The sequence below is a fragment of the Mobula birostris genome, chromosome 6 (genome assembly GCF_030028105.1).
Source record: "Mobula birostris isolate sMobBir1 chromosome 6, sMobBir1.hap1, whole genome shotgun sequence".
NCBI classification, from domain to species: Eukaryota; Metazoa; Chordata; class Chondrichthyes; order Myliobatiformes; family Myliobatidae; genus Mobula; species Mobula birostris.
In genome coordinates, this window is record NC_092375.1 from 141,622,961 (window position 1) to 141,639,307 (window position 16,347).

At 41.0% G+C, this 16,347-nt stretch overlaps 1 protein-coding gene across 2 annotated transcripts in view; it reads left to right on the forward strand.

The window, feature by feature from the left end:
• vps8 (VPS8 subunit of CORVET complex) overlaps positions 1–16,347 on the forward strand; it is a 662,306-nt gene that overhangs the window by 13,095 nt on the left and 632,864 nt on the right. For both annotated transcript variants that reach the window (XM_072261484.1, XM_072261483.1), the window contains exons 3-4: positions 4,324–4,454; positions 12,759–12,855. In XM_072261484.1, the coding sequence (XP_072117585.1) occupies positions 4,324–4,454; positions 12,759–12,855 (228 nt within the window). The remainder of the gene's footprint in view (positions 1–4,323; positions 4,455–12,758; positions 12,856–16,347) is intronic.

Sequence of the window (16,347 nt, forward strand, 5' to 3'; positions counted from 1 at the left end):
TAAATTCATCCTTGCACCACACTAATTATGGTTAATCTATAAGTAGCAGTGGTAACATTTGCTAGTTCTGTGAAAGCAATAAATTTTGGAATCATTGAGAAATATAAAAGGTAAAGAAACTAAAGTAAGTAAGAACAAGTTTCAATCATGGAGTTTAATGCAATGCTCACAATGGTTATTTAAAAACTTCCAAATGCACAAAAGAGAATGTGTTGTTTTTTCCATGGCCATTGAGGATAATAGTGAGGAAGTTAACGAGTCCAAACCGTCAGAGAAACCTGGCCGAGGTATTTGTCTGCAAAGCTACATAATTAAAAAAAAGCCCTGTCTATATCCAGAAATTAACCCAGAATTTGTGTTGATTTCTGGGGGGATTTGGCATCCATAGGGAAATATGACTGCTGACTTTACAGTGGAATTTTTTTGCACTAACAGTTTTATCAGTGCTGAACTCCCTCCGAATGACTCTTAACAGTAGTGTAACACCTAAAATATGCCTACATTGAAATTTTAAATCTTGGTATAAAAACAATAGTTCTTATTTGCTCTTATTAACTCTTTCTCCTGAAACCACACAATTCATATTGCTGTTGAGATCTGTAAACTCAAATAAGGTGGAAATCAACATTACAGTGACCAACAGTGTCCAGATCTTCATGTCATTCTGGGATATAGATTTTTGCCACATCTGAATTTACTGCTTACCAATGCAGTAAAGGTTTTGCCTTCATAACATGCTTCTCCAAGGTACAAGTATTCATTGATTGTACTCAAATATTTGCAGAGACTATCATGTTAATTTACCAGTAGCTTAATGGCCTCTTGCACAAATAACATGCTTCTGGGAGAATTGCTTTACCAGTCCCTGTCCAGTTTTCTCTGATCCTCTGCACTTTCCCATCTCAGTTCCATTCATTCAGTAGTATGCTGCTCTGTAGCTTACCAAACACTGCTTTCTACCTCTTTTGACTTTGCTGAAATAATCTTGCTTGTGTTGTTAAGTGCCAGCAACTGAGAGAGATTGCAATAGATCATTAGGCAATATTGGTTTTAAGTACAGCATTATTTATGAAGTCTTTGGTATCTATGAACAGCACATTTGAAGAATGTGATCTTTGTGCAATTCTCATAAGCAGAATTGTGTTGACTCACAACGTGCCTTTAATATAATTAAAAGATGCTAAATCAAAAGCTGCGCCGAACATGTCCTTACCTCAGAAATTACTTAAGGTTATCCATAGCCCTCTATTTTTCTAAGCTCCACGTACCTATCCAGGAGTCTCTTAAAAGATCCTATCATATCCGCCTCCACCACCATTGCTGGCAGCCCATTCCATGACTCACCACTCTGTAAAAAAAAACTTCCCCTGACATCTTCTCTGTACCTACTTCCAAGCACCTTAAATCTGTGCCCTCTCATGCTAGCCATTTCAGCCCTGGGAAAAAGCCTCTGACTATCCACATGATCAATACCTCTCATCACCTTATACACCTTCATTAGGTCACCTCTCATCCTCCGTTGCTCCAAGGAGAAAAGGTCAAGTTCATTCAATCTATTCTCATAAGGCATGCTCCCCAATCCAGGCAACATCCTTGTAAATCTCCTCTGCACCCTCTCTATGGTTTCCACATCCTTCCTGTAGTGAGTCGACCAGAACTGAGCACAGTACTCCAAGTAGGGGCTTTGACTGTCCTATGGACTCAGACCCCAAAATCCCTCTGATCCTTCACACTGCCAAGAGTCTTACCATACTATATTGTGCCATCATATTTGACTTATCAAAGTGAACCACCTCACACGTATCTGGGTTGAACTCCATCTGCCACTTCTCAGCCCAGTTTTGCATCCTATCAATGTCCCGCTGTAACATCTGACAACCCTCCACACTATCCACAACACCCCCAACCTTTGTGTCATCAGCAAATTTACTAACCCATCCCTCCACTTCCTCATCCAGGTCATTTATAAAAATCTTGAAGAGGAAGGGTCCCAGAATAGAACCCTGAGGCACACCACTGGTCACTGACCTCCATGCAGAATATGACCTGTCTACAACCACTCTTTCCCTTCTGTGGGCAAGCCAGTTCTGGATCCACAAAGCAATGTCCCCTTGGATCCCATGCCTCCTTTCTTTCTCAATAAGTCTTGCATGAGATACCTTATCAAATGCCTTGCTGAAATCCATATACACTACATCTACTGCTCTTCCTTCATCAAAGTGTTTAGTCACATCCTCAAAAAATTCAATCAGGTTCGTAAGGCACAACCTGCCTTTGACAAAGCTATGCTGACTATTCCTAATTATATTATGCCTCTCCAAATGTTCATCAATCTTGCCTCTCAGGATCTTTTCCATCAACTTACCAACCACTGAAGTAAGACTCGCTGTTCTATAATTTCCTGGGCTATCTCTACTCCCTTTCTTGAATAATAGAACAACATCCACAACCCCCTAATCCTCCGGAATCGCTCCTGTCCCCATTGATGATGCAAAGATGATTGCTAGAGGCCCAGCAATCTCCTCCCTCGCCTTCCACGGTAGCCTGAGGTACATCTCATCCAGTCCCGGTGACTTATCCAACTTGATGATTTCCAAAAGCTCCTGCACATCCTCTTCCTTAATATCTACATACTCAAGCTTTTCAGTCTGCTGTAAGTCATCTCTACATTTGCCAAGATCCTTTTCCGTAGTGAATACTGAAGCAAAGTACTCATTAAGTACCTGTGCTATCTCCTCTGGTTCCATACACACTTTTCCACAGTCACACTTGATTGGTCCTATTCTCTCATGTGTTGTCCTCTTGCTGTTTGTATACTTGTAGAATGCCTTGGGGTTTTCCTTAATCCTGTCTGTCATGGCCTTCTCATGACACCTTCTGGCTCTCCTAATTTCTTTCTTAAGCTCCTTCCTGCTAGCCTTATAATCTTTTAGATCTCTATCATTGTCTAGTTTTTTGAACTTATCATAAGCTCTTGTTTTCTTCTTGACAAGATTTACAACAGCCTTTGTACACCACGGTTCCTGTACCCTACCATCCTTTCCCTGTCTCATTGGAACCTTGCAGAACTCCATACACATGTCCCTTGAACATTTGCTGCATTTCTTCTGTACATTTTCCTGAGAACATGTGTTCCCAGTTTATGCTTCCAAGTTCCTGCCTGATAGCCTTATATTTTCCCTTACTCCAATTAAATGCTTTCCTAACTTGTCTGTTTTTATCCCTGTCAATGCTATGGTAAAGGAGATAGAATTGTGATTGCTATCTCCTAAATGCTCTGCCACTGAGAGATCTGACACCTGACCAGGTTCATTTCCCAATACCAAATTAAGTATAGCCTCTACTTTTGTAGGCTTATCTACATATTGTGTCAAGAAACCTTTCTGAACACACCTAACAAACTCCACCCCATCTCAACCCCTGACTCTAGGGAGATGCCAATCGATATTTGGGAAATTAAAATCTCCCGCCACAACAACCCTGTTATTATTACACCTTTCCTGAATCTGTCTCCCTATCTGCTCCTTGATGTCCCTGTTACTGTTGGGTGGTCTATAAAAAACACCCAGTAGAGTTATTGACTCCTTCCTGTTCCTAACGGAGACTCCCTCGACAATTCCTTCATGAATTCCTCCTTTTCTGCAGCCGTGACACTATCTCTGATCAACAGTGCCATGCCCCCATTTTGCAGTTTAATTTAATTTGATAGAGTTTAATTTTGTAAATTCTAAGCATTGCTTTTAATTCACTCTAATGCTTTTATAGCTTCTTGCTTTGCTAGCAGACACTATTGTGGGCAATACGTTATGAGAACTGGCTGCAAAGGGAACATTAGAAAAGTAGTTCAATTTTTTTTTCTTTCACTCTTTTAAATAAGAAAAATGGTTAAAGATTGGGGGGAGGGGATTCATAAGATAAAAGATAGGAGGGATTGGGTTTGCAGCCTCTCATGATTGCTCTGCTATTTGGTAAAATCATGGCTGTCCATCTATCTCAGCCTCTCTTGCTGCAGCAATTTCATTTCCATTGGTTCTCCTAATATCCCCAAAATTATCAATGTCTATATTAAACAGGGTAACAGAGCTGTTGGGCTGAGAATTCCAAAGATTCATTACCTTTTGGGGGTAACTACATGTCCTTTAATTTCAGTCGTGATTGATCATCTCATCATTATGAGGTTCTTGGCATATTTTTTGTAACACCTAAAATATGCCTTGGTTTTGGCCATCCTAGCTAGGTGAAACACCATCCAGGCAAAGACAGATCCAATCCATTTAAAATGATGTTTCCCTTTTCTTCCCAATATGCCTTTCCTTTAAACAGACAGAAGATGAAGATGAATCATTTATACTGGAGGACCCAACTCTCTTGAATACAGATAATATTGATGCACATTCTGGTGAAACCTCTTCTCTTGCTAGTTCAGACAGTGGTGACAGAGCAAACTTAAAACGGTGAGAATTTGGAGATTATCAGTTTCTACTGTCAAGTCATCACAAAGTGACAAGAATTTACAACTGTGGGAATGGCAGTAACTAAACTTGCAGGGTTTATCTTTGCATGCATTATATTAAATTTAATTTCATTTTTATGAAATTAGTCACAGTGACATTTGTGTTTTGTCCTAACATTGATAAGAAGCTAAATGGAAAGGCTCAAAGGATGGACAGTGAAGTAATATATTGAATTTAACAAAAGGGTCATACACTAAGTGGCCAATTTATTAGGTACACCTGTATACCTCATTAATGCAAATATCTAAACAGTCAATCATGTGGCAGCAATTCAATGCTGAAAAGCATCCACACACAGTCAGGTGGTTCATTTGTTGTTCAAACCAAACAATGGAATGGAGGAGAAATGTGATCAGGTGACTTTGAATGTGGAATGATTTTGATGCCAGAAGGGGTGGTTTGAGTATTTCAGAAACTGCTGATCTCCTGGGATTTTCACGTACAACAATCTGTAGAGTTTACACAGAATGGTGTGGAAAAACAAAAAAAATCTAGTGAGCGGCAGTTATATGGGCAGACATGCCTTGTTAATGAGAGATGTCAGAAGAGAATGGCCAGACTGGTTCAAACTGACAGGAAGGTAACAGTAACTCAAATAATTACGTGTTGCAACAGTGGTGTGCAGAAGATCATCTTTGAATGCACAACATGTTGAACCTCAATCGATGGGCTACAGAAGCAGAAGACCAGGAGGTATCCAATAAAGTGGCCACTGAGTGTATGTTTTGTATCAAGGCAATGCCTAGGACAGTTCAATACTGGTATCTATAGTAGAATACTCGAATCTAGTTTTCTGCTGACACAATTTTTATATATTTTGAACACAAAGCTAACAGTAAACTAGCAACTACAATTTTCAGTGGCAATAATCATATCTGCAAACTAAGCACTGCTTTTAATTCACTCATTTTGAATGCAGACAGGTAACTTTGCAGAATTACATCTTTAAAATGGGAGTGCATCCAGGCTAGCAGAACTCCTTGAATATTCAAATGTTGGTGGCTGTTCTGGGAGTATCTGGGCACAAATTTTAGACATCCAAAGTATATCTCTGTTGTTACATTGTTGAGAGATAACTGTCTGAATATATGAGTGGAAAAATAAGTGGTGCCACATGTAAACAGGGTGATGGAAATGGTGTTTAGCAAGCTGGCCTTTATCAGTAAAGTCATTAAGTTTAGGAGTTCGGACATGATGGTGCAGTTGTACAAGTTGTTGGTGAGACTGCACTTGAAGTAGTATATACAGTTTTGGTCACTCTCTTATGAAAAAAATGTGATTAAACTGCAAAGAGTGAAGAAAAGATTTGCAAGGATGTTGTCAGGACTGGAAGGCCTGAGTTTGGCAGAGGTTAGCCTCATTGTAGGAAAATGAGGGGCAATTTTATAGAAATGTTTAAAATTATGGCAGACAATGGTTAAGGTGAGTGAATGGTAGCTGGTCTTTTTCTCAGGGTAGGAGAGTGCAAAGCTAGAGAGCATAGATTAAGGGTGAAAGGGGAAAGATTTCAAGGGACCTTGGGTAATTTTTTCATACAGAGGGCAATGACTACATGGAACGAGCTGCCAAGAAAACTGGCTAAGGTAGGTAAAATAGTATCATTGACAAAGCACTTGGATAGGCACATAGATGGGTGGGGCTTAAGAGGCACATGAGCCCAACACAAGAAATTGGGACTAGCATTGTCAGCATGGACTTGTTGGGCTGAAGGGCCTGTATTCATCTTGTATTGCTGTAACTAGCCAGAATATTAAGTGACAAAACATACATGTCCTTAACTGTGTATTAAGTGGCAGGGACATGTCTTTAATAATGTTTTAATATATGAGATGTCTGCATAGTGCTTTCCCTAAACCAATCCTGAGGTTTTCACTGAACACCGATTAATATGAACATTCATCTGTTGTCTTCCACCACATAGTTTTAATGGATAGAATCAGAATATCCAGCATTTAATGATTGGTTTCAATAGGCTCAAAGTAGCTAAAGTTAAGTTGTGAACATGTTTTACTTCCTGAAGATGTGTTCCTCTTTTTCATTAATGTCTGCTGTCCATAATTTCATTCTGGAGTAATCCCTTATTTATCTATCTATCATTTATCTATTTATTATTATTTTTATTTTTTATTCTTCTTTGATATTATGTATTGCATTGAACTGTTGCTACTAAGTTAACAAATTTCATGACACATGCCGGTGGTAATAAACCTAATTCTGATTCTGATTCTAACACTGGAACCAAATCAAGTGTTCAGAGTCACAAGCAAAAGAAAATCTGCAGATGCTGGAAATCCAAGCAACAAAGTCAAAATACTGGAGGAACTCCGCCATTCATAGTATCTTCGAAAAGAGTACAGTTGACATTTTGGGCTGAAACCCTTCAGCAGGACTGGAGGAAAAAAACTGAGGAGTAGATTTAAAAGGTGGGGGGAGGGGAGAAAAGCATAAAGTGATAGGTAAGACCTGAAGTAGGATGGAGCATCCCCTTTTCCTTCTCTCATGTTAACTCCTTGTCTGCCCATCACCTCCCTCTGGTGCTCCTCCTCCCTTTTCCTTCTTCCATGCCCTTCTGTCTGTTTTACCAATTTACATCCCAGCCTGGCCTGCTGAGTTCCTCCAGCATTTTGTGTTAGTGTTCAGAATATTGGTTTATGTCGAAAATATGGATGTGTGGAGTGACCTATGAGCTGGTATCCAATTCTTCAGTTAAGTTTCCCTAGGGATTTGCAAGTATTGTCTTAAAATAATAAGCACCTAATTTTTTATGTTGCCATCTTTCAAAATTAGTTGATTCTTTTGTAACTCTGGTGCCCAGTAGAATAGAATAGATCTTTATTGTTGTTGCTCAAGGCTATGAGATTGCAGTGCTACAATGTTTACAAAGTCTCTTCCGGAGGAAAGACAGTGACAGCATTAATTCTAGGCAGTACATTTTTTAAAGAGGCGGTGACCATAACTCCCCAGCCTTTAGCATAGCCTTGGACAAAGATAGAAGCAGATGGTGTTGGAAAGTACTTAACCAGAGAGGGCTAATTGTGTTGCTTTTAAGCAGGAATTTGGCAGTGTAAATTGAGAACTGCTTCTCAGGGAATTTTACAATGAAAGTATGGAGGTTGTTTGGGGAGCACTTGCATGGTATGTTTGTCCCATTGAGGCAGGGAAGGAACCATGGTTGACAAGAGAAGTGGAGCATTTAGTCAAGAGGACGATGAAGCATACTTAAGGTTTAGGAAGCAAAGATTAGATAGGGCTCCTGAGAGTTGTAAGGTAGCCAGCAAAAAAAAAAAAAATAATTAAGGGACTTAAGAGAGCAAGAAGAAGACGTGAGAAGGGTAAGGGTTAAGGACAACTCCATGCCATTGTACACACATACTGCAAGGATGTAATGTTGAGACTTAAGAAAGCACTGGTGAGGCCACACTTGGAATATTGTGTGCAATTTTGGGCCTCTTATCTTAGAAAGGATGTGCTGAAACTAGAGAGCATTTAAAGGAGGTTTACGAAAATTATTCCAGGATTGTCATATGAAGGGTGTTTGATGGCTCGGGGCGTGTACTCACTGGAATTCAGAAGAATGAGGGTGACCTAATTGAAACCTATTGAATAGTGAAAGGGCTTGATAAAGTGGATATGTAGAAGATGTTTCCTATGGTGGGAGTGTCTAAGACCAGAGAACACAGCTTCAGAGTAAAGTGGTGTCCTTTTAGGATGGAGATGAGGAGGAATTTCTTTAGTCAGTAAGTGGTGATTCTGTGGAACTCATTGCCTCAGGTGGCTATGGAGGCCACGTCTTTATGTATATTTAAGGCAGAGGTTGATAGATTCTTGATTGGTCAGAACATAAAGGGATATGGGGAAAGGCAGGAGACTTGGGCTGAGAGGAAAAATGGATCAGCCATGATGAAATGGCAGAGCAGACTAGATGGTCCAAATGGCCTAATTCTCCTCTTATATCTATGGGCTTATGTTCTTATGTGAAGAACAGGAGTTTGACTAGAGTGAGGGTAGGACAGACCAGGGATAAGATGTGCCTAGAGTCAGAAAAGGTAGGTCCTTAATGAATACTTGACTTCATTATTCACCAGTGAGAGGACCTTGACAAATATGAGGTCAGCATAGAACAGGCTAATGTGCTGGAACTTGGTGAGGTTAACAAAGAGGATGTGCTGGAATGTTTGTAAAACTGTAAGGTAGATAAATCTTTGGAGCCAGATCTGATATATCCTAGGTTATTATAGAAAGAGAGGGAAGAGATTGCTGCAGTGTTGGTGATGATCTTTGGATCCACACTACAGGGATAGTATGAGAAGATTAGAGAGTTGGCAAATGTTATTACTTTGTTCCAGAAAGGTAGTAGGTATAATTGTGGAAGTTATAGAGTAGTGAATTTTGCATCATTTGTGGACAAACTATTGGACAGGATTCTTAGAAGCAGCATTTACAAGTACTTGGAGAAGCATAGTCTGATTAGACATAGTCAGTTTGGCTTTATGAGGGTGTAGGTTGTGCCTCATGAGCTTGATTGACTTTTTCAAGGAAGTGACAAAATAAATTGATGATGGTAGAGTGGTGGATGTGGTCTAGATAGAGTTTAATAAGGTATTTGACAAAGATACCCCATCATTCAGAAAGTCAGGAGGCATGGGATCTAGAGCAGGGGTCCCCAACCTTTTTTGCACTGCGGACCGGTTTAATATTGACAATATTCTTGCGGACCGGCGGACCCGAGGTGTGTGTGTGGGGGGGTTGGGTGGCCAACGGCCAAGGGTAGTAGTGAAATACGTTGTGTTTACCAGAGAAAGACTACAATGACCATGAAGCCTTGCGTGGCACCATGGCGCATGCACGTACGTGCCGATTTTTTGGTTGCAAATCGTTTTTGGCGATTCTGTTCAGGGCAGGGGGTGGGGTGTTAATCACGACCGGAATATCGGTGATAAGTGGCTAATACACTCAAATTCTTTTCTAAAAGGGTTTATCTAACGAATTTAATATTAAACACAGTGCATATTTTCCTTGCATGAATATAGTGATAAGTCAATTATCAGGGCAGGACAGGGAACTTGAAGTAAGTGTTGAATGAACTTCCAGTAGAAGTGGCAGAAGCAGGTTTGATATTACCATTTAAAGAAAAATTGGATAGGTATATGGACAAGAAAGGAATGGAGGGTTGTGGGCTGAGTGCAGGTCGGTGGGACTAGGTGAGAGTAGCGTTTGGCACGGACTAGAAGGGCAGAGATGGCCTGTTTCTGAGCTGTAATTGTTATATGGTTATATAAGTCAATAGCATCATAACATTTTAAGTAACGTTTGGATATTAAACACACAGCACATATTTTCCCTGAATGAGCATATAAAATCATTGCAACACACCAATATCGCTGAATCAGTGGGAGCTCTGGGCTTGTTTCCCTGCAACAACACTGTCCCATCGAGGGGTGATGGGAGACTGTGATACTCGAAGGGTGTTCATTATGTCCAGTCTATTCCACAATTTAGTTTTCGTTGCATTCATTGCAGCAAACTCCGCTTCGCAGAGATATGATGTTGGAAATGGAAGCAACGTTTTCAGTGCTTTTGTGGCTATCTCAGGATATTTAGCCTTGACTTTGATCCAGAATGCCAGCAGAAATGTTATGTCAAACATACTTTTCAGCCCGCCGTCATTTGCAAGCTTAAGGAGTTGATCTCCTTCCTGCGCTGACACGGATGACGTGCGGGTCATGACCTTGCATGGGTAATGGCTCAACAGAGCGTGACAGAATGAGAAAAGGTGCAGCTGACTCATATCACCAAATCATATCATTCTCTCGTGGCCCGGTATCGGTCCGCAGCCCAGTGGTTGGGGACCGCTAATCTAGAGAGATTTGGCTGCATGGATTTAGATCTGGCCTTTCCACAGAAGGCAGAGGGTGGTAACGGGTGTAGAGTATTCTGCCTGGAGGTCCTTGACTAGTGGTGTTCCGCAGAGGTTTGTTCTTTGTGAATTTTTTAAAGTGACTTGGATGAGAAGGTGGAAGGGTGAGTTAGTAAGTTTGCAGATGATAGGAAGCGTGGTAGTGCTGTCGGTAGTGTAGATGGTTGTCATTGGTTACAACAGGACATTGATAGGATACGGATGACATCCGAACAGATACCAAAATGTTAGTGTACAAAGCAGTGGTAATCCCAACGCTCCTGTATGCATTAGAAACTTGGACAACATACCGACGACATCTGAAGGCACTTGAGAAGTTCCATCAATGCTGTCTTTGAAACATCTTAAATATCAGCTGGGAAGATAGAAGAACCAACGTCAGTCTGCTAAATGAAGCAAAAACAACAAGCATTGAAGCCTACGTCATCAAGAACCAACTAAGATGGAGCGGTCATGTTGTTCGGATGAAAGAGGAACATCTGCCGAAGCAAATCTTCTACTCCCAGCTTAAAGAAGGCAAACGTAAAAGAGCGGACAACAGGAGAGATTCAAAGTCGTCTTAAAAGCCAACATGAAGAAATGTAACATTGACATCAACAATTGGGAAACCAATGCCAAGGACAGGAATCTCTGGCAAGCCATCATCCGAGAAAGAACAGCAACTTTCGAAGCCGACAGATGTGCAGAATTAGAAGAAAAGAGAAGAAAATAGAAAGAGAGACAGCAACAACTAAAGCCCGATCTGCCATCTGGAACTAACTGTCCTGAATGCAGAAGAACTTTCAAAGCCAAGGTTGGACTCATAAGCCACTTGAGAGCCCATAAGTAGATCAACAGAACGAAGACCATCATCCTCAACCTCGAGGGATAGCCATGATGACAACAATAGGATACAGAACTGGGCTGAGAAGTGGCAGATGGAGTTCATTCTGGAGAAGTGTGAAATGATTCACTTTGGAAGGTCGAACTTGAAGGCAAAGTGCATAGGTCCCCAAGTTGCCACGCAAGTCGATAGCATAGCTAAGAAGGCATATGGTCTGTTGGCCTTCATTAGCCTAGGGATTGAGTTCAAGAGCCATGAGATAATGTTGTAACTCTTTAAAATGGTTACGCCACTCTTAGAGTACTGTGTTCATCCGTGGTCACCTCTTTAAAGAAAGAATGTGGATGCTTTAGAGAGGTTGCAAAGGAGATTTACTTAGGATGCTTGCTTTTTTTTACAGTGGTAAGTGCATGGAATGCATTGCTGGGGTGGTGGTAGAAGCATGTACATTAGACATATTTAAGAGAATGTTAGATAGACACATGGATGAAAGAAAAATGGAGGGCTATGTGGGAAGGAACGGTGTGATTGATCTTGAGGTAATTGTTAAAGGTCAGGACAACATTGTTGGCCAAAGGGCCTATATTGTGTTGTGGTCTTCTGTGTTCTGTGAACTATTATTTTAGGTGAAAGAAAATTTGGAAGCATGTCATTTTTTTTAACGGCAGACCCTCGTCATTTTTTTTGAAATTGACAGTTTTTATTCAAGTTTGTTTTCAGGTTATTCCAGTACTGTCACTGTAAAGAGGAGTCTTATGCTGCAGAGTGTCAACATTGCAGTGTGAAGTGTGACTTTGCACTATTTTGGTAGCTGCTCTGAACTAAGGGAACAAGGTTCCTTAAACACTTCTCTTTCATCATCTTTGTTCCCCTTTTAACAGTTTCAGGTTGCAAATATATTTAAGTAAGAGCGAACTTACACAATATTTACCTTTTATTTCATGTGTAAATTATTTATAATTCATGTTTATTACATTAATTCTGAATTTTTGAGTGATAAGGATTGGGTCTGAAGTCACAGACTGGACTGGATAGGGATTGGATAGGAAATTTTACTTCCCTAAGAACATTAGTGAGCTCAGTGTATTTTTGTTTTCTTGTGTTTTCATGGTTCTGTAATTTTGTATTCCAGGATAATTTAGTTAACTGAATTTAAATTTTCCGCATTGTGTGGTTGGATTATTGCGAGCTGTCCAGATTATTAGGCCTCTGATTACTGGTCCAATAGCAGAACTATTTCATTGTATCTTTTAGACTTTAATTTACAGAACTAGTTGATACAAATAAGAGAATTGTCATTGTAATCTCAGCCATGAAGACAGTTGCAATAATTCTGTCATTGCCTCCTGCAATTAATTCTCTTGACTAATCTTGATACTGATTAATTTAGAAGGATCTAGATTAAAATCCAGTTGGGAATGCTTGTGAAGAAGTGGCAAAACAAGGTAACAATAATGTAATTCTCACAGTTTTTCTTCTTCTCCCTCATTAACCAATTGTCTAGAAGGAAAAATGTTTCAGATGTCAGCTTATGCATTCATGGTTCAGTTGTTCGGCGATCAGTTCTTAAAGGGGTTTCTGCACAAGTTGTATCTGCAGCAGTAAGTAAATTTTCTCTCTTATCACCTCTCCTAAATGATCCCAGTGAAATGCAGTTTTAACTTTGCTTAATACCTTTTGATTCAACCTGCAATGCAGCACAATAAGGGGTTGGCAATTGTAGATTTTTGTGTTTTCATAAGAGGGATCACTGATCAATTTTGAAAAATGCTATACAACCCCTTCTAGACCAAAGTCAATCTAGAAAGCAAACACTCTGTTGGCTCCAAAGCAAAACAATCCTTCCCTAAACAAGAAGACCAGATCTGTAAGAATCTCTCTGTCATCATAAAACTCAATATTTAGTCGCAGCAAGACCTCCTTATTCTTACATTTGTCCATGCTGTGCCAGTTTGATGTGAACTCACCGTACTAAGTTCGCTTTCTTTTTTCTGTGTTTCTTAATTATGCTTTCATTTTACCACCTTATTCCAAAGTTCAAATTGTCGTGAAGAGGAATTAGTGGTCTACTTCTTTATGGCTATTGAATGGATGTTTTTGGTGAAGATTGGTGCTATGTCCATGATTGTAATGCCCATGTGAATGTCGGGATAATTAACATAAAATAAATACAATCAACATTAGGGTATATGAGTGTGTGAAAAGTCAACATAGGGTAGCTAAAAGAGGAATAAAGGGCAATGGGACATGAGGGAGAGTAGGATAAAGATATGAAGTTTAGAAGGTGAAGAATGAGAGATTGACCATGATGGAAATTAACTGGTTGAATCTAGAGGCCACACAAGAAAGACACGTACAAAATGCTGGTGGAACTCAGCTGGCCAGGCAACATCTATAGGAAGAAGTACAGTCGACGTTTCGGGCTGAGACCCTTCGTCAGGACTAACTGAAAGAACGGATAGTAAGAGATTTGAAAGGGGAAGGGGGAGATCCGAAATGTTAGGAGAAGACAGGAGGGGGAGGGATGAAGCTAAGAGCTGGAAAGTTGATTGACAAAAGGGATACAGAGCTTGAGAAGGGGGAGGATCATGGGATGGGAGACCTAGGGAGAAAGAAAGGGAGAGGGGAGCACAGAGGAAGATGGAGAGCAGGCAAAGAGTGATTGTGAGAGGGACAGAGAGGGGGAAAAAAGAGGGGGAGAAATAAAAATAAATAAATAAGGGATGGGGTAAGAACAGGAGGAGGGCCATTAACGGAAGTTAGAGAAATCAATTTTCATGCCATCAGGTTGGAGGCTTCCCAGAAGGAATATCAGGTGTTGTTCCTCCAACCTGAGTGTGGCTTCATCTTGACAGTAGAGGAGGCCATGGATTGATATATCCTCCCCATCCCTTCCCACCGATCTCCCTCCCGGTGCTTATCCTTGTAAGCGGAACAAGTGTTACTCATGCCTTTACACTTCCTCCCTCACCACCATTCAGGGCCCCAGACAGTCCTTCCAGGTGAGGCGACACTTCAACTGTGAGTCGGCTGGTATGATATACTGCATCCGGTGTTCCTGGTGTGGCCTTCTATATATTGGTGAGATCCGATGCAGAATGGGAGACTGTTTCGCTGAACACCTACGCTCTGTCTGCCAGAGAAAGCAGGATTTTCCAGTGGCCACACATTTTAATTCCACGTCCCATTCCCATTCTGATATGTCAATCCATGGCCACTTCTACTGTCAAGATGAAGCCACACTCAGGTTGGAGGAACAACACCTTATATTCCTTCTGATAATCAAATGGCACCTGTTAATAGATTCATATCCTTGTTGGTGCATTTGTGGGGAGGCAAATGAGACCAGGGTGATTATAGGAAGCAGATGTGTATCTCCTTAACCAAGTGGATTGATCTACTATGGACTGAACAGTGCAAACACTGGGAACGACATACATAGATTAAGTGAATTCATTGCCAGGTGGATCGATAATGAGGAATAAAGATTGCAAAATGATGGCTTGATTAAGAAACACAGGAAAGAGAAAGTGAATTTAGTATGGTGAGCTCATATCAAATTACTGCAACATGGACAAATACAAGATACTTCTACACCAAAATCAATCTTGTGAACAAGTACTCCATTGCCTCCAAAGCAGAAGGGGTTGTCATCTGGGGAAAAATTGAGGAGTATTAGTCTGCTACACTGAAGTTTAGAAGCATGAAAGATCTCATTGAAATTCTGAGGTAGCATAGCAAGGATGATGTTCTGAAGTAATGACTCCTAAATGAAGAGGCATATCCTAAGGAAACGTATCAAACACTAAAGACTTGAGGTACAAAGGGATTCCTTCTTGTGTAAATCTTTGGATTCCTTTAGTCTGGAGAGTTGTGGATGCTGAGTCATTAGTTGTATTTACTCTGAGAACACAAAGGAATTGGGGCCTTATAGAAATTAACCAGAAAGGTGGAGTTGGGGATAAAGTTTGAATTAGCCATGCTTTCATTGAATTAGATATAGACTTAATGGAAGGCATGGGAACACAGGATGAATAGTGCCATATAACACACAGATAGTTTTGCAGCATAAATTGGCCTGTAAAATCATAAACAAGAGAAAATTTGCAGATGCTGGAAATCCCAGCAACACACACAAAATGCTGGAGGGAGGAACTCAGCAGCCAGGCAGCATATATGGAAAAAAAATACTGTTGACATTTTGGGCCAAAACCCTTCTGCAAGAATGAAGAAAAAAAGCTGAGTAGATTTGAAAGGTGGGGGGAGGGGAGAGAGAAACTTTAGGCAATAGGTGAAGCTTGAAGGGGGAGGGATGCAGCAAAGAGCTAGGGAGTTGATTGGTGAAAGAGACAGAAGGCCATGGAAGAAAGATGAAAAGTGGTGGGGGGAAGCGAGGAGCACCAGAGGGAGGTGATGGCGGGCAAGGAGATAACATGAGAGAGGGACAAAGGGATGGGAAATGGTAAAAGGGGGGTGGAGGCATTACTGGAAATTTGAGAAATCGATGTTTATGCCATCCGGTTGGAGGCTACCCAAACGGAATATAAGGTGTTGTTCCTCCAACCTAAGTGTGACCTCATCATGACAGTGGAGAAGACTATAGATAGACATATCAGAATGGGAATGGGAAGTGGAATTAAAATGGGTGGCCGCTGGGAGATCCTGCTTGTTCTGGCGGGTGGAATGTAGATGCTCGGGGAAGCAGTCTCCCAATCTACGTTGGGTCTCACTGATATACAAGAGGCCACACTGGGAGCAGCGAACACAGTATATAACCCCAACAGACTCACAGGTGCAGTGTCGCTTCACCTGAAAGGACTGTTTGGGGCTTTGAACAGTAGTGACGGAGGAGGTGTAGGGGCAGGTGAAGCATTTGTTCCACTTGCAAGGATAAGTGCCTGGATGGAGATCAGTGGGGAGCGACAAATGGACAAAGGAGTCGCATAAGGAGCAATCACTGTGGAAAGCAGAAAGTGGTGGGGGGAGAGGAAGACGTGTTTGTGGTGGGAGCCAGTTGGAGGTGGCAGAAGTTTCGGAGAATTATGTGCTGGATGCTGAGGATGGTGGGGTGGTAGGTGAGGACAAGAGGAACC